This window comes from Mytilus californianus, unplaced genomic scaffold (genome assembly GCF_021869535.1).
Source record: "Mytilus californianus isolate M0D057914Y unplaced genomic scaffold, xbMytCali1.0.p SCAF_9, whole genome shotgun sequence".
Classification (NCBI taxonomy): domain Eukaryota; kingdom Metazoa; phylum Mollusca; class Bivalvia; order Mytilida; family Mytilidae; genus Mytilus; species Mytilus californianus.
Genome location: NW_026262745.1, coordinates 37,436,053 through 37,463,864, shown reverse-complemented (window position 1 = coordinate 37,463,864; position 27,812 = coordinate 37,436,053). Strand labels below are relative to the sequence as shown.

At 32.1% G+C, this 27,812-nt stretch overlaps 1 protein-coding gene across 1 annotated transcript; it reads left to right on the top strand.

Annotated features, from left to right (window-relative positions):
- The first annotated feature begins 1,537 nt into the window (after positions 1 to 1,537).
- LOC127716707 (uncharacterized) lies at positions 1,538 to 27,361 on the top strand. Its single transcript, XM_052222957.1, has 12 exons — positions 1,538 to 1,641; positions 4,489 to 4,668; positions 7,278 to 7,342; positions 17,395 to 17,433; positions 18,373 to 18,429; positions 21,126 to 21,176; positions 21,596 to 21,658; positions 22,284 to 22,346; positions 23,866 to 24,067; positions 24,869 to 24,934; positions 26,125 to 26,217; positions 27,010 to 27,361. Exons 2-12 carry the CDS (start codon positions 4,600 to 4,602, stop codon positions 27,292 to 27,294), a joined length of 1,053 nt encoding a protein of 350 aa, XP_052078917.1. The 5' UTR covers positions 1,538 to 1,641; positions 4,489 to 4,599; the 3' UTR covers positions 27,295 to 27,361.
- The last annotated feature ends 451 nt before the right edge of the window (positions 27,362 to 27,812 follow it).

Sequence of the window (27,812 nt, the reverse complement as noted above, 5' to 3'; positions counted from 1 at the left end):
TATATACATTTGATTGGACATAGAAAATTATATTCATCTGAATATCACAAACATACTAGCCGATTAAAAAAAAAAATAATTGTTAAGATATATTATTTATTCAAATGTTCTCTTATATCCTTGAGGCATCGTCCCCTGGTATCAACTGCATTCAAGTTACCTATGATGCTTCCTTGTTTGCTTTTGATACAGGTAGGAAAGAGACATTTACACACATTTTACATGCCTATGGCCCATAAGGTATCGCCCCCTGGTGTCAGCTGCCTTTAGGAAACCATAATGCTTTCCTATTTGCTGCTGACACAGGATGAGTCATGGACATGTTTAATTTCTACTTTCTTTTTGGCTAATTATTATATATTTAATTGATCCAACTTTTTGTGTACTATACATATGTGGATATCTATTTTTCTTTTTTTCTTTTTGGGCTGCTTGTTTGTTATCTATATCAACCACACTTGCAATAAAATGCATTAGTATTAAAAAAAACAACATACTATAGATTCTTTATCTACGTATTCTTTAAGAACTTAAATAGTTCTCGTTTAACTTTTTTTTTTTTTTTTTATCTCATTGTTTGTATTGTATTATGAAAAAAATTATTGATGTTGTAATGTTTATGCCCTTTGGGGCCCATAATTGGAAATAAAATATCTTAATTGGAAATAAAATATCTTATCTTATCTTATCATTTGATTATTAGCGATGAAAGAAAGACAACTCAAATGTCTTATAAACTCAGTCAGTAGTCGTTACAAATACAAAATACTCGGTACCCATACATAATTAAAGGTTAATCCGCTTCTCCGTGCACCTTATTGACCATATCAAGTGATGTTGTCTTGGTCCTAATTCAGTTCATCGAACAGGTCAGCAGAGTTTTATCCATAAGAATATACTATTTAATTGTTAACATAAAAGGGATAGAATATTTGGAGAAAAATATTTCTTTTCATTTTCAATTTATAATCTTTTATATACTTAGATATCAACACTAGTCTGAATAATCATGTCTGACGCCTTGTGATGACATTATGTTATCAAATTGTTGTCTTATTTAAAAAAATAGTTTTATTCAATCATGACATACTGATTCATGGAAATGTCTTCTATCCCACCATGGAGGGGACCATTAAAAGTTGATACCTATCTAAAGGCATCTCATGGGCTAATATAAAATTGTAGATTAATATTACTAAGTTCTTTTCTATTGATCCTTGCGTAGAAATATATGAATATATTTTAAACTTCAGGCGATGATTTGATATTCACAAAAGACGGGTTATTTGAGGTTACGACTGGACATTGGGACATTCAGTCATAATTTTTCTACTTTGAAGATTTTTGGGTTTTAAACCCCGGTATTCTCCTTTTATTGTTTTCCAATGAACACAGAAATGGGGGTAGATTTTTGCTCAAAGGTATAGTCAATTTTTTTTATGTACAGTTTAAATGCTAGGCAATTTTTTCGAAGCAGACATCTACCTGTAATCCTATAAATTGTAAACTATATTTAAATGACCTTTCAAAGGTTACACAACGCATCACGGAAGTAAAATATGTAAGCTTATTTTGGCTACACAGAATAGCTCTTTTTAACTTGGATTGGTAAGTGATAGTGTATTGTCCATGTATCTCCAAGTAAGTCCAAATGAAAAAGGTTATGAAACTAGTCGAGTCCATAAAACCATTACATGTAGTTTGATGGTAATAGGTCTACAGGTCGTTGGTGAAAAGGCTCCATAGTCCGATGTCTAAGTACTGCAAAATAAAACTTTTAAGAACCACTCATGTGATGATTTGATCTCAATTTTCGAAAAAGTAAGACATCTCGTCCCTTTGAACTCCCAGCAACTGCAGGTAAAAAGTTGGTCCCAATATTTAGAGGAAAAGGCAATTATTTTTATGCATGATTGTTTTTGATCCCTTGCTATCAACCTGTCTGGCTTTACATTCAAGGAAGAATTCCTTAATACCATTTGATGATCACAAGAATCAGCAAATAAAGACTCAATCCGAAAGATCGTGATTATACTGGAAAAGAAAACCAATCAGGAGAACGTCTATAGATATAAGAAGATGTGGTATGAGTGCCAATGAGACAACTCTCCATCCAAGTCAAAATTTATAAAAGTAAACCATTATAGGTCAAAGTACGGTCTTCAACACGGAGCATTGGCTCACACCGAACAGTAAGCCATAAAGGGCCCCAAAAATTACTAGTGTAAAAACCATTCAAACGGGAAAACCAACGGTCTAATCTATATAAAAAACGAGAAACGAGAAATACTTATGAACCACATCAACAAACGACAACTACTGAACATCAGATTCCTGACTTAGTGTAACATCACAACATAGAAAGACACACTATAAAATATCAACTGAAATAGCTTAACTCAATCAAAGGACATATTAACACCAGTGAACATACACTGAACAAATAAATTTGACCTATGATACACTTTATTTATAACAAGTCATATTGCAAATAAACATCCATATGTTCCACTTGTCATTTACAACTATTCCGTTCGTCATAGCTTCATCGATTGTGACAACACAGAATGCGACTTATCACAAAATTTGTACTACCCATAAACAAGGCAACAGAAGCGACCAGTGAAACAGGAACTATCTGCTCAACTTTCCGAAGTACCTGCATTTGAGGTCAGCCACAGAGTTTTTTGTTGCTGATATTACTCACCTTTTCTATGTATTGTGGACTGATGTTGGTCTTTTCGTCGTTTTTTGTACGTTTTTCTTCGATTTTTGTTTGACTCCTTGGTATCTTATCGCAATAAACCCATAGTCATTGCCTTTTATAAGAAAAAAGACAGCCTTTTATAGCCGACTATGTGGCATGTGTTTTGCTCATTGTTGAAGCCCGTACGGTGACCTATAATTGTTAACTTCTATGTCATTTGGTCTCTGGTGGAGAGTTGTCTCATTGGCACATACCACATCTTCTTATTTTTATACGTTGTCTCCTTTCACTATTATGCAAAGTATATACTGGTATAAGTCTGGTTCCAAAATGAGTCACCGTATTGGGTATATAAATAATACTGACCTCTACGGGTGATTCAAGGCATAGATGCATAGATCTGTCTTGAACGGGGGTATATGTCTTTTAAACGGTGCACGATAATTCAATTCGACTAGATGTGTGCCATACTATTTCATCTATAATAAAATTGCAACTTAGATATAAATCACATATAAAAAAAAAATATTTGAAGTAGATCTTTTGGGACATATTGGTGTATTTGAACACAATTCCGTAAATAGATAACATTTTACTCCATACTATCTTGAAATATCCCTAGTTAAACTAAAGCAAGACTAAACAAAATGAAAACAACACGTTTAATAATTGCATGCGTCCGAAGCGCTTTTCTGGATTTACCTTCATCAGGAACGCTCAAAGCCAAACATTTGAAATCCGAGGGATGTATAAGAACCGAAACGGTTGAAGAGCGATATGACAAAAATACCTAAAACAAATAGCCAAATCCATCTAAGGTCAACTTTGCCTGAGGGAGTTGAAACCTTAGTTTCATTATAATTTCAAAATTTATAAACGGACAATTTTAGAAAAGTTTGTTATAAATCATGTCAGTACCGTCAGTACCAAAGTACTGACTAATTTATAATCCACTGCCATGATCAGGTTATGAATATTTGAAAGCGTTGCAATGATCTAAATCTGATTAGTAACGGCAAAAGAAAAAAAATGTATAAAAATAACGCGGAACTGCATTCAACCTTTCAAATTATAAATGGCGAACCAGAGCATAGCTACCCTTGCATGTGTCAGTAACTTGTTTGCGACAACACACTCCTCAATCCTTTGAATCAAGATGGCGGCACAGTGTTGAGAAATTTCAATTCCCAATTACCGCCCTTAGATCTTATACGTTTTTGAAAAGAAAACTTTATGATAATTTACCAGGACTTCTTGCAGTTCTCAAGATGATATTAAGTTGTTCAGATTAAACGAAAAGTTCCGTATATATCATTTGTAAAAATTGTTCTGGTTATGTCATTTTTGGCTCATCACGGCCATTGGAGTTCGTGAATGCTTTCTTTTCCGTTTCAGCGGTTATGTTTTTTAAATTTGTGGTAAAATATCTAATGACTCCCATTTTTCTATATACAGACTGTGTTCATTGAAATCCACTATAAACATAGGCAAACCGAACTATAGTTGGGAATGTAAAAGCAAATATTACAATGCCGATGCTTTCTAAGAACCCAAGTTGAAGGATAGTTTTAAACCGTTACTTATATTTTTTTTGACAAATCGTCATATAAATTGTGTCCTATTAGCACCACAAATTACGTGTTTGTTGTCCTATGGAAGACCATGAGCAAAATGCAAAAGAAAATCTGATGTGTAACAAATTTATCAAATTGAATTTGTATATCTTTAAGCTGTAAAACTGTGCCTTTCTTTTTTAAACTTGTTTTCTTCTATCTTTCCAGGAATATATCATTATAGACGACAAATATAACGGAGACACGAAAAGTAATTTCTTAAACTTAGTAAAAAAGACAAGACATGAACAGTAACGTAATTGCACACAGAATAATGGAATGGTTGTGGGAATGATGATCAATATTTGTTTGAGTGTTTGTTACTATTACCTGAAGATTCCTTTTAAGGTAAGTTGATAGTTTTAAGATGTCTTAAGAATGAAGTAAAAGTTAAACGGAACATAATATTTAGGTTTGAACGACAAAAACAAAAAACAAAACAAAACAAAAACAACCATATAGATTAAAACAAAGTAAGTTACACAAAAAATTCACAGGCAAATTCCAGCATATCAACATTACAAAAACATAAAATGAATTAAGTAATGATAATAAAAATCCATTACAGGGAACATAAAAAATAATGAAAAACATTTTTATTAGATTTCGTCATTCTTGAAAAATAAAGGAAATCATAGTAAAATGTGATAAGGTTGATAAATTTCTTTGACTAATATAAGTATTGATGATAATACGTATTAAGTAATGGTAGTCGTTTCTTCAAAATTTTTACGGACGCCGTCATGATTTGTTTGATCGATATGGAATATCTTTATCACGGCTGACCATGGATATGTTATACCTGTCGTAGCCACAATCCCGTCTTCTTTTCATTGATATTTATAGATTATGTAGCCGAGAAACATTCTCAAATTTGAAAGACCATTGATAAAATTGAGAATGGAAATGGGGAATGTGTCAAAAAGACAACAACCCGACTATAGAGCAGACAACAGCCATAGGCCACCAATGGGTCTTCAATGCAGCGAGAAACTCCCGCACCCGAAGGCGTCCTACAGCTGGCCCCTAAACAAATATGTATACTAGTTCAGTGATAATGGACGTCATACTAAACACCAAATTATACACAGGAAACTAAAATTAAAAATGATACAAGACTAACAAAGGCCAGAGGATCCTGACTTGGGACAGGCGCAAAAATGCGGCGGGGTTAAACATGTTTTTTGAGATCTAAACCCTCCCCCTATACCTCTAGCCAATGTAGAAAAAAACAAACGCACAACAGTACGTACAGTAAAACTCAGTATAAGAGAAGTCCGAGTCCGATATCAGAAAAGGAAACAAAAGAAAATAAACAAAATGACAATAATACATAAATAACAACAGACTACTAGCAGTTACTGACATGCCAGCTCCAGACCTCAATTAAACTGATTAAAAGATTAGGTCCTCATCATATGAATATCAGGCGCAATCCCTCCTGTTAGAGGTTTAGTATTATACCGTCATAAAATATATGAGAAGAACATAACCCGTGTCATGCCAACAACTGGTTTTAGAATAAATGTGTTTAATTCCGATGCAAAGACTCTATAAGTGAATTAATATTAAAGCCAAAATATGCAATCTTTAATGACCTGACAACAGTATCGTAACTATATCCCTTCTTAATAAGTCTGTTTAAAGGTTTTGTTAGCTTTTGAGGTGAATACTGACATTTTTGTGCTTTGTAAAGAATATTACCATAAAAGATTGGATGTGAAATACCCGAACGTATAAGATATCTGCATGTTGAGTTATATTTACGAATGATGTCCTTATACCGATGATAAAATTTAGTAAATGTTTTGACTAGTTTATGATATCGAAAACCCTGGTGTAATAATTTTTCAGTAATACATAAATTTCTCTCGCTAAAATCTAATACGTTGTTACATACACGAGCGAATCGTACAAGTTGAGATATATAAACACCATAAGATGGTGACAAGGGAACGTCACCATCTAAAAATGGATAATTAACGATAGGAAATGAAAAAACATCTCTTTTATCATAAATTTTTGTATTAAGCTTCCCGTTAATGATATAGATATCAAGATCGAGGAAAGGACAGTGGTCATTGTTAGTATTAGCTTTATTTAAAGTAAGTTCAACAGGACAAATTTCTTTAGTATACATACTGAAGTCGTCATCATTGAGAGCCAATATATCATCCAATAATAATAATCTGATGATCGCTATTTTGCCTGTGACGTCGTTGATGTTTAAATTGTCAACAGCACGAGTGCCTTTCCAAAGTTCGATTTTCAATCGAATTATTATTTTTCGTCGCCAATTCGACGGACGACTATAGTGAATCAGAAACTGCTTCACATTCCAGAGATTCAAATTCACCACCGGTTTATGATGGGGGTTCGTGTTGCTCGACTTTTATTATCTCTATTGGCAATGGTGTTGTCTATGTGTGTATTTATGGGTTTATATTGCCACGTCAGTATCTGCTTCCCTTTGCCTTTCTGCTTTATTTTGCAAATAAACTTTTGTAAAATGATTACGATTGGAAAATAAAAATAACCTTGATTATAGTCTAGTGGCCTGGCAGTATTACAGGCGTATTGAGGATGAAGTAATAAAAAAATTGAGTTTTCAAAGCTCACTAAAACATTACTTTTGATATTTTAATCTGTCGATGGTCATTTATTTACGTTGAATTACTGGTTGAACAAACATCATCCACTGTCTGTCATCCACCGAATAGTATAGTTCTTATGAACGGAACCCATTAAACACGTAAGGTTAATAGGCATATGTCACTTAGATTTTAGGCTTCTCTGCTTAGACGACTTTGGTCTTTTTGGTATTATTATAACAGGTAAAGTTTATCTTAAAACAGTTAATACAGACAAACACGTGAAAGAAGCAACATCAAAATATGATATTATAATGATATAAAGATTTATACATGTATACATATATATTTTTCATTGGTATTTAGATAATGGTTTGGATATTTGAAAAGTTTATTTCATTGCTTCAATATATTCGTGACTTATGGTTTTCGTAAGTATAATATACATAACATTGTGATAATATATTTAGACATTGTGGATTTTTTGTATTTCGTTAGATGATTATTTTCATGGATTTGGTGGGTAAAAGCTAGCCTCGAATTTAAATATGTAATAGCATAATTATTTTCTAGAGGTTTGATTAGCAACACAAGATCATCAAATGAATCAATAGGAATGAAATTGTCAATCGACTCCTTACATCATTTTGTACCTCAAAATCACAACTTGGTACAGCCCAAATGATTATCAATATAGGTTTTTGCACACATAATTTCCATTCAACGCACTTATTCTTACTGCATTGTATCATATTTTTTGTTGCGAAAAATAACAGGTAACCGACAGAGGCTCCTTGAAGCCTCTAGTTTTATTTACATGTCTCTCATAATTCTTAATATGCTTTTATATGTTTTAGTATTTAAGCTAATGATATTTTACTGTTAGTTTTGATATACGCTATGTTTTATATATGTATAAACTATTTTAATGTTTCATGTTAAACGCTATGTTTTAAATGTGTATTTAAATGTTTTATGTTATACAAGTGGTGAGACTTAATAATAAGACATTGAATCTAAATCTGTCAATGATCAGATTTTAAAGCTTCTTTGAAAATGTCCTTGTATAAAAGACATGATTAGTACCAGTATTTGTAAATATGACATAATATTTATAATAACATCAAAGGTTATGGATAACTTCACCAGTTTTACTCACAGTTAATTGATAATCAATTAACTCTTCTATATTTTTTATTAACCTCTAATACATATGTAGAGGTTCTTAATGATCTTGAAACAATGCTATTTAGTCTGTGCTTGAAGCTAACTTTAATTTGTGATAAGGTATGATATATTTATAAGTGCAGTTCATTGTTGAAGAACTTACTTTAACTTTCAAGATGAAAAACAGCAAAGAAGGCACTGATATTTTGATACATTAGATTATTTATTTAAGCATTTCATGAGAGTTATCCTATTTCTTTCTAGTCTCTAAAGTCTCGAAGAAAAACTAAATCTTTAATATATCGATTGTTTGTTGGTTTAAAACACCAATATCAGAGCTCTTTGCTATATTATGACGGCTAATTTTGTATTGCTAGAGGAAGCCAGAGTACCCGGACAAAAACACCGACCTTATAAGGAAAATTGGCAACCCTTGGTAACTAACATCGGAGTCGATTCGTTACACACCTCGTCACCAATCACAACCTCAGAGTTTACAGTAGCATTAACGGTACCAATTTTACTGCATCTGATGCGCATTTCGACAGTTAATGTCTCTGCAGTGATGTTCGAAGCCAAAATATTTGAAAATCAAAAAATTAATACAAACGTTCAAGACCTGATTAAATAAAAAAATACCTAAAGTATAGCCAAAGCGGGACAAGGAATTACAGCTATGTATGAGGAAGATGCATGCCTTAATTTTAAATTAGTTAAAAAATGTATTAAACAGCAAATTTCAATAAAGTGATATCCATATTTTCATGCCAGTAACGAAGTCCTGGCTACTAGGCTGCTAATATCTTCTAAGACTAACAGTCCACCAGCAGAAGTATTGACCCAGTGGAAGTTATTATATTAATGGAACAAATTTTATTGCCCCAGATGCGGATTTCGACAATTAATGTCCCGAAGCCATGGTACATGACATTCAAAAACTTGATAAAAACGTTTAAGAGCTGATATAACTGAAAAGGACCAAAAGTATAAATAAAACGGGACAAGGAATCAGAGGTATTCGTATTTTCATGCCAGTACTGAAGTACAGGATAGTGATCACTGTAGATGAACTACTTAAACTACTCAGCCACCGAGGCCATCTGAATATATTGTAAGTGAAAAAGTTCTGCCTTTAAGCAACAAGCAATGTAAGCAATGTCTGGAGTAGAGAGTGTTTTCATTGGTGGTAATCCAATAACAATTACGTAAAATTTATAAATAAATAAATGAAAATTTCAATTCCGGGAATACAAGAGATTTAATGGAGTTAAATACCCAAGTTTAATTGAAGTACACGCTACAATTTCTGCAGTTATGCACAATTACATTACCATTACCGCCATAATTCTTATTAGATCTTATAATGGTGATATTTTGTAACAGTTTGTATAATATGATCTTATAATTCTGTAAATGCAAAGATTCTCAATCGACTGAGTTTCAAAACAAACTTTATTTACAGGTTGTAGGTATTCCTATGGACACCAATTGCACTTCTCTTTTATAACAGACTTGCTCCTGTGTTGTTATAAATCACAGTTCATAATAAAACCCAGTAAAGCCTCATACCGTTATTTTGTTTGGTTTTTAACATTTTTTCAAGTTAGGGCCTTATATACCTTACTATGCGGTATGGGTTTTGATTATTGTTGAAGGTCGTACGGTGGCCTATAGTTAAGATCCATGTCATTCTGTCTCATTGGCAATAATATCCCTTTTATACTGTTGCCTCAAATACATACCCATACAGATGTGAATGCAGTCATAGGACTTTAAATATTTCAATCCTTTATGGGTTGATTTAAAATACATATATAAGTAAGCAATGAATGTGGTTGTTGAATTTGATATATGCTTTTTGTGCTTCTTTGTTAAATGTTTGTTTGTTTTGAGATTGTGACACAGGGATGACTGCTGTACCCATATTTTGACAATGTTACCTATTATGTCTGTTTTGTTCACGCATCGTTGTAAATATAATGGAATTTGATGCGACTGTCATACAAGTGAGAAGTTTAGCGCTATAAAACCAGGTTCAATTCACCATTTTCAACATTTGAAAATGCCTGTACCAAGTCAGGAATATGACAGTTGTTGTCCATTCGTTTGATGTGTTTTATCATTTGATTTTGCCATTTGATTAGGGACTTTCCGTTTTGAATTTTCCTCGGAGTTCAGTATTTTTGTGATTTTACTTTTTTCTGTTTCTCGTTGAAGATCGTACAGTGAACTTTATAGTTGTTTACCAATTCTTGTTGTTTTGCTTTTTTAAAGATGGTTGTCTCACTGGCAAATCCGTATACCATCTCCTTATTTTATACAGAAAGCTAAGCTATTTTCTAAGCTCATTATATATAATTCACTATCAAGCAAATTGTGTAATAATGTACATCAAAACTTCAAATCATGGATGTCTGAACAAGGAAATAATACTGATAAAATGCTTATAATAATTCATACAAATCAGCAAAAAAATAATAGTAACGAGTTTTATATTTCGTTGCAACATTTAATCATCAATCGATATAAGTTTCATAGATTTCTGTTATTTGAATTTCCTCACATCAGATGCTTTTCTTAAAACCTTACTTGTGTTTATTTTGTTTTTAATAAATAAGTTCTGATTCCAAAGTTTTTTGGTTTTTCTCTCCCTTTTTAACAAAAATCAGTATTTTACAGGTTACTAAAATGTTCAATTATTCGAAACACAAAGGGTTTTCTACAACCAGACATAGATTGTCTTAGCCATATTTAGCACAACTTTTCTGAATGTTTGGTTTTCAATGCCCTTCAACTTCGTATTTGATTCAGCCTTCTAACTGTTTTGAGCGGCACTGATAAGTCTTATGTAGACGAAACGCCCATCTTGGCTTACCACATTATAAACATGGTATTTTTTATGAGTTTGGACAAATCAAATTCAAATTCAAATTCATATTTTGATTCCTTAATTAGTTTGCAAGGATGAACAAATTATTGCCAATGGCATAATAATCAAGCGGTGCATTACATTTGCGCGCATTTATTTTACAGGTACGCGCAGGTAAATACAGGTAAATGCAGCTAGATTTGGCAGACTAATTTCATTGGCCTAGCAGTTTTTCTAGAATCGGACTCATGTTCAAAATTAAGAATTTATAGTCATTTTTATTATGAATGTTAATAATTTATAGTCCTATTTATTTTGCATTATCTTGATTTTTACCTGTGTTACCTGTAAAATGAAAGCGCACAAATTTAATCAAAAGCTGCGCGCAATCGTAAAATATTTTAATCCCAAAATGCGCGCAAATGTAATGCGCTCTAATCAAGGGACATTGTTGTACTTGTTTAATTAGTAAAGTGGAAGACTATATCCCAATGCTTAGATTACCGTTAATGTCAAAATAACAAATTTATTGACTGAATGTAAATAAAATGGTATTTTGATTTTCATCTTCAGATTTTGTTTAAAACGGGAAGACATAAATTAATGAATGAACTCATCATAGAAACAAGGCTAAAACTTATGTGCGCCAGACGCGCGTTTCGTCTTCAAAGGACTCATCAGTGATGCTCGAATAAAAAAAGTTAAAACGATCAAATAATGGTCGAAGTTGAACAGCATTGAGGACCCAAAATTCCGAAACGTTTTGCAGCTTAGGTAATCGATTCCTTGGGTAGAAAATCCTTTGTATTTAGAAAATATCAAAATTTGTAAACAGTTGATTTATGATTATGACCATATCAATGATAATTCATGTTAACACAGAAGTCGTCAACGCAGAAGTGAACAAAAAATGAATATCATTATATACTAGTATGTTAAAAAAAAAAAAAAATAAAAAACCTTAAAAAGTGTTATAAGAAGAAAAAAAAAAATGTGTGAGTGCATCAGTGAAACAAGAAATGTTTAAAACTTCCAAGTAAATACTCCGATGAAATTGAAAGTAATTGAAAAGTAATTCATGATTATATGCCAAAAAGGCATTGTAATTCATTACATTTATTTTAAATTACTTTAATGGTTTTTTATTAAGTAAATTTAATTGCATTTTTTAATTATCCCAGGTCTAACATACGGTGAGCAACACCCCCTATAAATTTGTGTTTTCTTACAGACACCCCTTCTCCCTTTGTCTTGAAAGTTCTTGAGTTGTATACTTGAGATTACAGAACTTTAGATTGAAGCATGAAACTAATATAGATATATACAAATATGTAACATTTTTACTATATTATAATTGTATTACTTATGGTTTCACTATTTCATTACAGACTAACTCATAAATTATATTTGGTACACTTTGTAAATCTCAAAACAACCACGTAAAGGTATTAAATCTATACTTATACAGTTGCAAGACTCCATGAAATTATCATGTGTACTTTAACACTTTGACCTTCTCAAACTACTACCACACAAAGGTATTGATGTCGTATAGTAAAGTAGCCTCTATAGTATCTCTCAATGTTTTTCATCATGCACACTTCATACTTGTCAAACTACCACACAAAGTTATCTACTTTGTATACTATGGCATTTTCTTCACTGTCAATATATGTAGCACTTCCAATAAATAAATCTCCTAAACAGCTAATAGAATATGGTAACTTAATTCCCATCCGTTTCAAATTATAGAAAGTTAGAATGTTTCCATGGCTGTTGAGTATGTGTAAGTAGTGAGTGTTAGGTTCTACTATAAGAAAGTTCTCGGACGGTGAAGATAAAATGTCATAAGTTTTGAAAGGAATATCACCATTTATCTTTGGATGTCCAGTGTAAATGTTTACTAGGATTCCTTCCTTGTCTAATACAACATCCTGCCATTAGCAACGTCAGATATCCAGTCTAAAACACCAACAATATTGGCCTTGTTACTATGGATACGAGCAGGAACAGTAAATAATGGTTGACTGTTATTGTCATATTCGAAAACTTTTTCCCGTTTACATGTCTGGCCCATGACTATAATTTGTCTTGGTCCTGAAGCAAGGAAGGGTTGTTCAGTGTCCTTGACGCCAACCATTACTTTGTTTTCGTGCGTTACGTGTACACTGATTGCCCAGAGTGGTGAAACGTCGTATTGGAAATCTTTTACTTCTTTTGTACCTACTGATGTAACTTTGATGACAGATGATTTCTTAAGACAAAGCAGTAATTCTCCATAAGACATCAGATATATATCTTCAACTTCAATGTTAAAATTTGAGATGACTTTCATGACCTCTCCTGATGATATGACTTTCAGCACTTGTTGAACATTGTAGTCATTTATACAAAATGAACCATCAGAACTCCGGGACATGATTAAATGTTTTATTCAGTGGTTTGTTTTGTTGAGTAGATTGTATGAAGGTATCGGGAATGGAGAAAACTTTCTCAACATCATGTGATTGCAATAAATTATTTACCTGGTCTTTTTGTGTGATTAAAGTCTGTCGAATTTCAGACTTCTCTCTTTTCTCATTATTGATTGATTTTGCGACATCTTCCCACTTTTGATCAACTTCATTCAAAAGTTTATTGACGCGTTCCTTTACGGCATGTGATAAAACGTTTTCATAACTCAGTATTCCTTTTCTTGTTCTTTGATAGCTAGCTTGTTCTAGAAATTGTATATTGCATAGCTTTGCCCCCTGTCTGTAAGGCTGTGGATTGCTGAATTAATATTTTCCTGCCCTTTTCTAATTTTTGTGAGTTTTATGTCATATCCTTCACTGAATTCTATTAATTTATGTCTTTTATGAGTTTTTGCGATACACTCTGGGCACACAATTTCATCACAAGATTTACAGTACATGCAGCATTTATGTATTTCATGGATTCCACAGACTAGTTTAGCGAAATTTGGTTTAGGTTTAGACTCGGTCACATATTTACTGATATCTTTTATGTCTATAACTGTATGGTCCTTAGCGGGTGGAAACTTTGGATGCACTTTATCACATCTTTGACACATCATCAACCCACACTCTAAACATTTAAACTTTAGTTTTGGTTCATTTTTACATAACTGGCAGACTATTGAAGCTTGTTCTTTCCTCATTGATCTCGCTAATGATGGGTTAGTTGCCATTTTATTTACCTTCTTCCTTTTACATTGAAAGTTGAGACCTATGCTGTGTAGTTGTATGTTAAACGTCATTTAAGCTTGGTCTACGTAAAATTTGGCTCTACGATTGTAAATATCCGTTCACTTAGCTCCTTAACGCATTCCTATATAAACGTAGCGATATTATGCAACTTTGTTTAGTAAAATAAAATAGTTAATGACTATCAGATTATATTTCTGAATTTATTTTTATAAACATTCATAATGATTTCCACGGCCTTTTACGTTTCAATACCTAATATGTAGCACTTGAAATAATTTAAAACATCCGAATTATACACTTAATACAAGTTTATATATTATATTATTTCAAACAATACAAAATAGACAAATAAGGACTGCATTAATGGTCGGAGATATATTTCACAAATTTACCAGTATCCATATTTTCATCTAATATCTAGTCTTTAAAATCAATTATTTGGGCATGATTTTGCACTTGTATTTTATTTAAGATGCCAAATTTTTAGGTTGAAATTTGAATTGTATTTTTCTATCGTAGCCCAACGGTATTAATGAATTTAATAGGAATATATCAACACCGACTGACCAGCGGCCTTATTTGAATAGCAGCAGTTACTATAAAAGGCTATTTTGAAATGTCTTTGTTAAACAATTGACCAGTATTTGAAAAATAAATCATAATAAACAATGGGTTGATCAGGTCTTCAACGGTTTTATGTTATTTTTATTTTCAAATATTTTGGCCTCGACCATCACTGAGGAATAATTAGTGTCCAAATGTACATCTAGTGCAGTGAAATTGGTACCGTTTATGTTATTTTCCTCAAATTGCAAGATACGGAACAGCAACATATACACTACTTTTGATACATTAGGTTATTTCCGAGATAATTGTCTCCTGTACAAACTCCTTTAATTTTTTTTGTCCTTTTTAATCCCTAAAGACACGAAGAAACTAAAAGATTGACTTCATTGTACATAGAAAAAGTTCGTTCTGTTCGTGTCTTGAAGATAAAATGATCTCTTTGTTTGTCATCCAAATCTTTTTTCTCTGTTTGCCTTGTGAGAGTTATAAAAAATTTAAAATAGTAAATACGTGGAAATACCACTTTTGGACAATACAGACATTTTAATATATATAAATACCTGAGTTTTAATGATTTGCATGCCTCCAATCGATCAATTTCTTAAGTTTTCAACAATAACATTATCGTAACCGCATCAGAAATTAACTATTACTAGTAGCTGAAATCAGGCTGTTGATTTTCTCTTTTGAATTGTTTCACATTTCGTTGTCCCAGAGTCCTTTGGAGTAGAGTAGCTCACAGAGATCATAAGATTCCCTTATGTTTTGTTTTACCCGCGTTGCCAACGACGAAAGCAGGTCTAGTAACCGCTTAACTCTGTCCTTCATTCCATCATTCCGTCCGTCCGTCCTTGGGTAGATAACTTTCGTCAAAGTTTTTTTTTAACTTTTATTGAAGGAAATGATTTAAAATTTGGTCTGCAGCTGTACAATGTTGCGTTATAGCGTGTAAGTAAGTTTTATATCTGCGATGCATCTACTTCCTGTTTGCCGATAGTTGTACATGGAAAAGGTTCGTCAAACTTTTCTTGACTTCTATATACATTTGGAAGCGAATATTTTTGTATTTGTGTTGCGCTTATTAATGTTCAGTTGTAGCTTGTAAGCAAGTTTAACATTTACCGTGCATCCACTTCTTGTTGTTTGATAGTTTGAAATTTTTTTGATAAGAAACATTTAATTTTTCCTTGCAACTAGTTTTGTTTATGATAACTTATAACAACTAACATAACTATCAAATGTACATTTAATTTACTCAAAATTAACCATCAATGAGTTACAAAAGTCTTGTTGAGTGTTTTAAATGACATAAAAGATATATATTCATATTTATGCGCACTGAATTTCTAACCTCGTGAAAGACCTGGTGATATTTTCTGAATGCATTAAAAAGACATTAGCTGTCAAATTCATCCAAAATTCTCATATTTGATTATAACAAACTGAAACGTGCATCCAAGTTTCAAAACGTCCAAAAGAAACAATTAGCAATGCATCGACACGTTATAACGTATAAGTATTTCGTGCGTATTTTAAACTACAGTGCTATAATGGTTTCACTATGATAGCTCATTGCAGACTACCAAGTTTTGTACGTTTTGGCCATCTCAAAACTATCACGCAAAGTTATTGTTATCAGTTTTTTTTTTATCTAAACACAACCGTACACATTTATTTTACCTCACTCTTACCATGTTTCAAAGTTATAAAATCTTAATTCATTTTAAGACAACTTCATAATATTATATTTGTAGATTTTTGCTTTTTTTGGTAAAAATCACAACCTTCAGATATCCAGCCGTTAACACCAATAATATGAACTTGTTACTATGAATACGAGAATTGTTTGTTACGATACTCATATTGGAAAACATGTTTTTAGATTCAAGGTTTGTTTTTATTTTTTTCAACCATTTTTCAAAAGAAACGAACTATTTTTTGCTTCCTCGATGAAGCTAATCATTATTTTTGTTCTGAAGAAATTTAGAATCACACATTTTTTAAAGAAAAACATCCCCTCACACATGAAAAATTGTAGGTGTCTTAAACAAATTAAATATTTGTAGCCCACTATAACTGAAGGAGATTTATTCTCTTAGACTATTTACAATATTCTAATAATATTCCGGACCGCACCATACTACCGACTATCGTTCCGGTAGATGCAATAGGTCACACAGATCAAGGTCTGCTGAACACAATTGCAAAATCCATTACCAGTATTGCAATGACAGCGGAAACACAATTAACAATCTGCTGTACACGCCATAGTAAAAACAATTGTCTTCGATAGCAATCGGAACCACTGATACTATTGTATCTGCCGTACCGATAGTTGTTAATACGGGGTGTGGACCTCTTTTTCTAAATCTGGATTCCACAATTCGTGCTAATAGGAATTAGAATACTAATTTTTTTCTGGACATCAATAGTAGAAATCCAAATTGTACTTTCTTTCAGTGCCGATTAGTACTCTTATTTGTTCTAATAGGATCCTTTATCTTCTTTGATTGCAAGTGGTGGTTATATATTACATTAGATTCCAATTCTGCAATGTCCCTGTTTCTAATTCGGCCTAGTTGCTCCATGAACAAACTAGTCCTATAGCATATTCATTGATTCGGTGATAGTGAATGTCTTTAGACCTATACCATTGTTTCTTTTTTTCCAGAAAAAGCCATAACTATCACAGAGTTCAAAATGATGTTGAGTGAGTAATTCTATTTTTACCTTATCATGCTTTTCTCTCAGCTATTATAGCTCACATGTCAAAAATATTTCCATTTGGACTTCTACTCTTGATAAAGAGTTCATCATGCACATATATGTTTCCTTCAAATGTCGGACGTCAAATGCTATTGTCCTAGAAACGAATATAAAAGTCATGGGAGAAGCTCAAGTCACAGACCAGGTCGCAATCGATTAGGTTGTTAGAATATAACATACATAACTTCGGTCTACGGGTTCATTTAAATAATAACATATATCATTATAACACATTATAGAAGTTTTCAGCACCATGAACTCAGGCATAAAAAAACACAATTGAGCTTTTCTATCTATATGAACCATATTATATCGTATTCCTAGGAACGTATAAGGCACCGACTATTCATCTTTTGTATGAGGTGTGTTTTTAGGGGAAGGTGTTAAATCATTAAAAAAATATGTTTGCTTCTTAATTTCTTGAAAAAAAATCTGAAAGGAAGTAAAAAAAAAATGTTTGTTTTTATTGAAATTTATCAATAAATTAAATAAAAAAACAATTTTAATTTGAAAAAATCTCTTGTTTTTGTATGTTATTGACACAATAAGTTTAAATCAAAGTTGAAAGAAAATGTTTCGAGAAAAAAAAATCCCATTCCCACAAAAGATGATTGGTTGAAAAAGCGGGATCTCTGAGTTAATCAATGTGAATCTGACATTTAGTGGTAACCTGCATGTTGTAAGTAATTTGTAATTATATACCATATTTTGACATTCTTTTAATATATTTTTTCGCTTTGCATTTTCATCTTAACGTCACTTGTACCTTTTTGTTATTTTATTTATTATGCTTTTGTTTTGTCTGTATACCATTGAGTCAGTAATATTTTTATCAGAATAAAATATTTACATAGTATCTTAATCCTTGTAATAATTATTGTAGATCAGGAGTTTTGACTGGCACTGATAATGACAGAAAGCTTATCGAAGCTAATATAAGGTAACTTAAAAGTTCCTGTTAGGTTGAATCGCCTCTTAAAAGTTCATACTAGGTTTTGGATTTTCATATATTTTGACCTCGATCATCACCGAAGATACTTTGATTGTCGAAATGCGCATCTGGTGAAGTATATGTGGTACCGTTAATGTCATTGCATACTTTAACACACAAAAATAAACTCAATTATTTTTATACGACCGCAAATTTATTTGCGTTCGTATTATGTTATGGTGTTGTCTGCGTTTGCGTCTGAAGACATTTTGGTTCGCAGACAATAACTTGAGTATAAGTTCATGGATCTCTATGAAATTGTAGCACAAGGTTTCATATCACTAAAGGATGGTTGGGATTGTTTTTGGGGGCTATTGTCCGAGTGGTTTTGTAATTAGGGGCTAAAAAAGGTCAGTTTTACTGGTTCATAGAAAATAAATTGGTTCGCAGATAATAACTTTAGTATAAGCGTATGGATGTGTAAGAAATTTTAGCAAAAGGTTTCATACCACAATAGGAGGCTTGGGATTGATTTTGGGGGTTGTAGTCGTAGCTGTTTAGTAATTTGGGGCCAGAAAGGGACCAAAAACAGTTATTTGTCTGGTTTTAAGACAATAACTTGAGTAGAAGTGTATATGTCTCTGTTAAATTTTAGCACAAGGTTCCACACCACAATAGGAAGGTTGGGATAAATTTTGGGGGTTATTGTCATAGCTGTTTAGGAATTGGGGGTCAAAAAGGGCCTAACAAAAACAATTATTTGTGTGGTTCATAGTTAATAATAACTTGATTATAAAGTGTATGGATCTCTATTAAATTTAGCACAAGGTTCCATACACCACAATAGGAAGGTTGGGATTTATTTTGGGGTTATTGTTGTAGCTGTTTAGTAATTAGGGACCAAAAAGGGGTAAAAAACAAGCATTTTTCATGATTCAGGAAAATGATTTGTATATACGAGTATAGATTTCTATGAATTTTACCACAAGGTTTCATACTTCAAAAGGAAAGTTTTGATTGATTTTTGGGGGTCATGGCGTAAACCGTTTAATAATTGGGGGTCGAAAAGGGGCGAAAAACAAAATTTTTTGTGGTTTCCAGGCAATTACTTGAGTATAAGTGTATAGATCTCTATTAAATTTAAGCACAAGGTTCCATACCACATTAGGAAGGTTGGGGTTTATTTTGGGGGTAATTATAGTAGCTTTTTAGGAATAAGGGACCAAAAAGGGCCTAACAAAAACTATTGTTTGTCTGGTTCACAGTTCGCAATCTAACAGTGTTTTAAATTTTTGATTTTGCGCTCGTTTTTCAAACTGGTCCACACTAAGGTCCAAAGTATCCAGAATTAAACTTAGTTTGATTTAAACCAAAACAAAATTTTGGGATTCTGTAATATACTGAATCTAAGCATATAATTAAATTTTTTGCACAGTTTTCAAGTTGGTTGAAATTTGGTCCAAAATTAAACTTTGTTTGATTTAAAAAAAATTGAATATATAGGGTTCTTTGATATGCTGAATTTAAGTATGTATTTAGATTTTGGATTTTTGGTGCTGTCATCAAATTGGTTCACATTGAGGTCTAAAGAGTCCAAAATTAAACTTAATTGCATTTAGATTTTTGATTTTGGGTCCAGTTTTCAAGTTGGTCCAAATCGGGGTCCAAAATTATGATTTCAACATAAATTGAATATATATGGGGTTCTTTGAAATGCTGAATCTAAACCTGTATTTAAATTTTGGATTTCTTGGCCAGTTTTCAAGTTGGTCCAAATCAGGGTCCAAAATTAAACTTTGTTTGATTTCAACAAAAATTTAATTTATGGGGTTCTTTGAAATGCTTAATCTAACCTTGTATTTAGATTTTGGATTTTGGGCTCCGTTATCAAACTGGTCCACATTGAGGTCCAAAGTTTCCTAAATTAAACTTTTGTTTCATTTCATCAAAAATTTAATTCTTGGGGTTCTTTGATATGCTGATTCTAACCATGTACTTAAATTTTTGATATTGGAACATAAAAGGTAAATGTCCGATTTCAAATTTTTCAGTTTTTTGACCGCATTCATTTTGTGTCACAAACCTATGCTGTGTCAATTATTCAATCACAATCCAAATTCAGAGCTGTTTTAAGCTTAAATATTGTGTCCATACTTGCCCTAACTGTTCAGGGTTCGACCTCTGCGGTCGTATCATGCTGCTCCCAGCGGGGGCATTTTATTGATTATAACATTGTTCGCTAACTGCAAATTAATAAATAGATACATGATTAAATCAGATTTTGAGTAAATCCTGCCCTTCAATGAGACCTGTACATGTCTACTGAACAAAAGCATAATAACCCAGAACATATGCATACAAAGTATATCAGGTATAATTTGAACTACATTGATATTGATTTATATCATTCTTTTATCAAAATAATATTGCATTCCTTTTGCAAATATTTGAACGCAATATAGTCTCTTGAACAATGTTCAACAGATATATTGATATATTCAGTGTGCAAAACCAGCAAAATGCAAATAGAATCTGTTGCAAATTACACTATACAACTGTCAATCGAAAATAAGACAACTTGAAATAGTTGTTCGTGTGTCTATGATCACTGACTTAACAGTGATACTAAATCGAGTTTGACAAAGACATTACAGATGATATTTACAATTCTGATTTATTGAAATGTTATGTTTTTGTTATTTTAGATTGAAACAACTGGAACAGCAAATAGAATCAATGACGAATGAACTTGTTCAGTAAGTTATTAACAGATAATAATATGATAACCTTTTCTTGTATCTTTGTTTTGAAAAAGAACTGTCACATGTACAAATTGAATTGATTATGCTATGAAGAGCATATCAGTTGGCGGTGATTGTTGAACACCATAAAAATATGCTCATATCTAACCTCTTTCTTGTTTTTTTTAAATATAAGATTGCTGTCTCATTGGCGTTTATTTCAAAACTTCTTTTATTAACCTGACATAAGATATATGGCATTTTATATTGCTAGTAAGAATTAAGCTAATATTTACCACTGTTTGTTATTCTTTTTTCTAAAAAGACATTTACGTTAAGTTTAATGTACCAACTCAACGAACAAACTTACCAAATGTTTGTTTAACAGACTTTTATATTACAGCTGTAACAACCAGGTGTGTTTTTTTTTACAGATTACAGGAATTTACAAGAGAGATTGGCCCACTTCGGAATGAACATGCCATTGCTTTGAGAATGCAAGTATTGTTTTCTGTGTAACAACCATTTCTTAATCTTACAAACTTTGAGGAAGTAGATATATTTTTCAGAAATTTAGAAACAACCCATAATGATTGCTTTGACAATAAAGACTTTTAATATTTTCTGATTATTATTTCCTTCAGATGATCCACTTGAATGAGGAAATTGTATAACTTCATGTCAGATATTTTTCGTAATAAAACATATTCAATCTACAGTAAAAATATGTGTTGATGAAAGCATCAGTGTTAATAATTATAATTATTTTAAATTTTATAATGTGATACACTTCCTACGATAGAACATCAGGTCAAATTTTGGTTTAAAGTATTTACCATCGATGTAAAACTTAGTACACATGTTCATAATGATGTAAATTTTGAAAAAATCATAATTTAGGGTTTACCCGGATTTCACAGTTGACAGAACATGGAAATGTGATAGTGCGATCAGGGCATCCTGTCCTAAGGATACATATTCTTCGTGTTATTATGTATTTATAAAATCCGTATATGTTAACAAAATGGGCAAAAGTCAAATCATCTTTAGATCTATTAGGACATCTGTATAAGGTCTTATCTGTATCTAATGTAAATGTCACAGTGTTTCCTTATCTTGAAGGCTTCAAGATTATGAAGAGAAAATAAACGTATTACAAAGAGAAAAGGGAGATGCATTAACAAGGTAACATAGTTAGATAATAGTCCATTATTTGTTGTCTTTCATATTGGTACTTGGTTCACATACACATGTTAATACATGCCTCATTTTATACTTTGATTGGGATAATAAGTTCCCTTTTAATTTGATGTAAATCAAATTTTTAACATTTTGCTAGTATCAGACGTTGTAGACTTTCTTGGATGCAAACTGAGTTTAGCTATTAACACCAGGCGTGTTCTTAGTTAAATGTTTTCAGAAATAATCTTTCTACATCAGCAGGACCATAAGGACCAATTTTTTTAACATTAAATGGCAAAGTGGTCATTCAAGTCAAACTCATTAAAATCTTTTATAACAATAATTTTCAGCATGGTTTGTGTCACTCAAATTCAAGTTAACGCTTAATTTAATTGACCTATTGTTTTAACGAAATATATAAAAATTCGAAATTTGAGACATCATTGATAATTTCGTCCCAATATGACTAGATTCAATTTTACGACATCAAAGAAGAATATATGTTCATCTATTTACCATGTCTTTCCATGTTAATATATGTTGACGTTCGACAGGATATGCTATCTTCCTAGGTTGGGGATGTCATGTTCTGAATCGTTCAAACGTTTTATATATTTGGCTTCCCAATCTTTTTCTTAATTCACGAAACACTTGTCGTGCGCGTGAATATAATATCTTCTTATAATTGTTTGCCATAGGATAACATTTTGGCTATAGGGTGACCTGTTTTGCCATAAAATAACATGGTTCTATTTCAAATTTATGTTTTTAGGTTACATTTAATCAAATTTGTTGGACAGACCAATTTTATTCAGTATATTGAATCGGAATAGAAATCAAAATCTTTAATTCGAAACATATGAAATACTAAAAGGGAAAAATATTTAGTTTTTAATGTATTGGTCGGCAAGATTATGAATAATGATTAAGAAGTAATGATAGATTTAGGTTCAGGTTAATTTCATTATCTGTAATTGAAAATTTCAAAAGTGGGAAGACAGGCAAACGATTCCAAAGGGACATTCAAACTCATAAGTCGAAGATAAACTGACAATGCCATAGCTAAAAAGAAAAAGACAAACAGACAAACAACAGTACACAAAACACAACATAGAAAACTAAAGACTGAGCAAAACGAACCACACCAAAAACTGGGGGTGATCTCAGGTGCTCCGGAAGGGTAAGCAGATCCTGCTCCACATGTGACACCCGTCGTGTTGCTCATGTTAGTACAAACCCGGTAACCAGGATTGCAGTTACGACATTTGGAACATGGGAAGTTGGTTTGCATTTTTTAACTGGGCATAGAAATCAATATCAAATGTGTGTATTTCCTAAGAGGAACAATCTGTATCATTAGCCAATCAAATCTCGCAGCCGGTAACACACGGATAACGGAAACAATCAAGTTAGACCATTTGTTTCTACTTTTTAAAAAGCTAATAAATCTGAAAGTTATGAACTTAGGTTACTTATGAATTAGCTATAAGTAAGAAAGCTAGTGTATTTGTTTTTGTTCTAGATTGAGTGAGGTAATGGGGTCAAAATTACGAGACAATAATCCAGGAATCACAGACCTGAATGATCCAAACAGACCAATGAAACTTGGGGATCAGTTTAGTGAGTTGTATGAAAACGAATGGACTGATGCCTACTCTTTATTAGAGGATTTCAAAAAGTTCACGGAAATCGAAATCATAGAAATTCTTATAAAAATTCTCAGCGTAAGTAGATATATTTAATTCTTCTGTCTAGTATTGCACTACATTAGGTTATTATTGCACCACTTCTTAATAAGTTTGTGTTATTTAAAACAAAAAACCTATTTGATATCATGTATTCACTTTCACATCATGCAGCAGGTAGTAGTGTTACGGGTGTAAAATGTGGATCAGGATCTGCTAACCCTTCCGGAGCACCTGGGATCCCCCTAAGTTTTGGTAGGGTTCGTGTTGCTCAGTCTTTAATTTTCTATGTTGTGTTTTGTGTACTGTTGTTTGTTTGTTTGTTGGTTTTATTCTTTTTAGCCATGGCGTTGTCAGCTTATTTTCGACTAATGAGTTTGAATGTCCCTTTGGTATCTTTCGCCTCTCCTTTAACAATACCAAACAACCATTTAATTGCATGTATTCACTTTTCAGCTGTAGATTATAAATAAAAAAATAAAAAATAAAAAAAAATAGGCTTATATATTTTGGCTGAAACATTATAGAAGATAACCGTTATACATGTAGTTCATGCTCATGACGACCGTTGTCTGAAAGGTACACACATTTACTGATTAAAACAGTCGTTGTAAAAGTTTATATACAAGTAAATCAACCGAAAGAAAGCAAAGAAAATACCGAGGGACAATTAAAAATCCTAAACTAAACTTGAAAATGACACAAAACACCATCGGCAGAAGATAACGTCAAAACAAAAAGACTAACAATGGTCGACAAATCTGCACACACTTATATGGTTACTTTTAATTTATATCTCCTTTTTATTGAAAATTCACATATGTTTGGCATTGCTTGTAGGAGATTTATGAGACATGTTTAGCAGATGTTTCTCAGCAGCTGTCGGGACACAGAAGCACTGTTCATGTAAGCAAATTATATGTATCAACAGAAAATATCATGAAAAGGACAAGATTTTCCTAATGTTAATTGTTTTCAAGAAAAGTTATCAAACATTAAACTTTTGAGAACAATCCTTGATTGAAAATGGTTCTCTTTGCTTATTTGTGGACGAAATAAAGTATAAAAAAACAAACATTTAGTCTCTGATGCATGATTTTTTTTATTGATTGTTTTTGGCTTTTAACTTGCTTTCAGAATCTGCGAGTGCTCACAAATAGTTTTTTCGTGTTAATTTGACCTGTTGATACAATTTGTAATGTATTTTGGTTATTTAATGTTTACTTATTCAATATTATATCTAGTCTCACTATTTTCAATATATACCACCTTTGATAAGTGTTTGGTATGACGATAGGTTTTCACTTTTGTTCTCGTACTAGGAACAACCAAATTATTTGTTTTGTAAAAACTATTTCTGTACTCCGTGTATACCTTACAACAAAATTATATTTATTTACCTGTGTGCGTGATTTTATTTGGCGGCATTTTGTCCAAGGTTATGGTTGTCTTTCTGATATTGTTTTACATCTGACCCCCTTGTTTTATAAGTTTTGTATTTGCATTGTGTCATAGATCAAATTTATTCGTTCAGTGTATGTTAACTTGTTTTTGTTAATACATCTTTTGATTGAGTTAAGCCATTTCAATTGATATTTTATAGTGTGTCTTTCTATGTTGTGATGTTACACTATTGTTTCAGGTAGGGTGGAGGTTGGCGCCTATTAAAACGTGTAAACCCGCTGCATTTGTTTGCACCTGTCCTAAGTCAGGAACCTGATGTTCAGTGGTTCATAAGTGTTTCTCGTTTCTCGTTTTTTATATAGATTAGACCGTTGGTTTTCCTTTTTGAATGGTTTTACACTAATCATTTTTGGGGCCCTTTATAGCTTGCTGTTCGGTTGAGCCAAGGCTCCGTGTTGAAGGCCGTACTTTGACCTATAATGGTTTACTTTTACAAATTGTAACTTGGATGGAGAGTTGTTTCATTGGCACTCATACCACATCTTATTATATCTATTTAATTATTATGACATTGCATTAAGATTTGATTCAGCAATCTTTTGCATTGCTTAGTCTCACATTTCGACTACTTTATTAGTTACAAATGTTTGTGACAATGTACAAGTTGATAGTCAAAACGATGTTATTTGTAGGGACTAAGCGATGATGAAATAGAAGGGTTTATAAAAGCTGTAAAGGATTCCATAAAAACCAATGCATCAAAGTATATTCCACTTCTTCGTAAGGTAAGTTATATGTACAGATGTTGAGAAACTATATTTTGTTTAAGGAGGCATTAAGGTATACTGTTTTGCAGATCGACTGTGCAGACCTTGGAAAAATAGGAGAAGGAATTCCAACTGATTCAATCTTGTAATATCATAAAATTATATGATGAAAAAACTACTGCTGTTAAACGATAAGTTTAACAACATTTTGTTGGCGTCTCTGTTAGATTTATTTGTATGTTTGTTTGATTTTTTTTAGTCAGTTTTGTTGTATGTCTGAGATGTATGTTTACACAGGTTTGGCTGCAGGATCCCAATTATTGTCACGTTAACCTATTAAGTCTGTTTGAGTTGCTCACCTAATTTTGTCAATGTAACAACTAAACAACTGTCACACGCGTGGGAGGTTACACTAGCTATAAAACTAGATTGAACTTACCATTTTCTTCGGAAAATGCCTGTACCAAGTCAGGAATATGACAAGTTGTTTTTCACTCGTTCCGTTGGTTGTGAAAGTTTGATTTTGTCAGTTTTTTTTATTGATTTCCACTTTTTTTAATTTACCTTGGAGTTCAGTATTTTTGTTATACTTTTTTTTTTCTTTCACCAAGTGTTACATGTACAAACTAATAATGTTAACATATTGAACGTAAAACCCCTCATCATTTATACATTTGTTTATTTCATACAACATGCGATTAAAAGGGTACTTAAACACATTTCTTGAATATATTTCTACAAAAATTATTTCGATAATGATTTGTAATCTACTAATTTCTTATGTTTAACCCTTTGTCTCATTTTTTTCAGAAAATAACCAGTGACAGTTCAAGTTGTAAAACAGTTGTTCAGCACAGAGATTGCTGTCTGTTATACATAGAAAATTGTGTCAACCTTTGTTACTATGTAGCTGTCCAAGATCCACCAATGGTTATAGACTTTGAACCTGGACAAATGTTTGATAAACAATCATGGAAGGAATACACTCGGTCAGGAACCGAGGTTGAATATGTAGTATGGCCTGTTTTGTATTTATACAAAGGAGGTCCGATTATGTCTAAAGGTGTTGTTCAGCCTAAAGAAAACATGCTTTGATGCTTTATGATATTCTTATCATATCACAGTGGGGATCCAGGATTTTTGAAAGGGGCGTAATTTTTTTACAAAAGTGAAGATAAAATAAAAAAAAATTAAGACAATTTCAGGCTTAAAAGTCATATAAATCTTGAGAAACATGATATTCTGATTATTTTGGGCCACCAAAGATGGAGGCGTACGCCCTTTACGACCCCTGGATCCGCCGCTGTAACATAAAAGGAATATCTTTGTATGATGTTTTTGTTTGATATATAAACGTTTAAAAAAGAAGAAAAAAAGGCACGTTTCAACAAGATAGAAAAGTACATAATTTTCGGTTTATATATTGTTTAGAAATAAATCTGTAAAGGACTATTTTGTTGCATCTCAAGACAAAAAAGAAATAAACAAATTTGAAAATCATTACTGTTATTAATTATATCAGAAGGTGTTCAGCATTACTCATTTCAAACATACGAAGGGAGCAATAAAAACAATCAAGAGCGACATACAATATCCTTGCCAAAAGAAAAAGA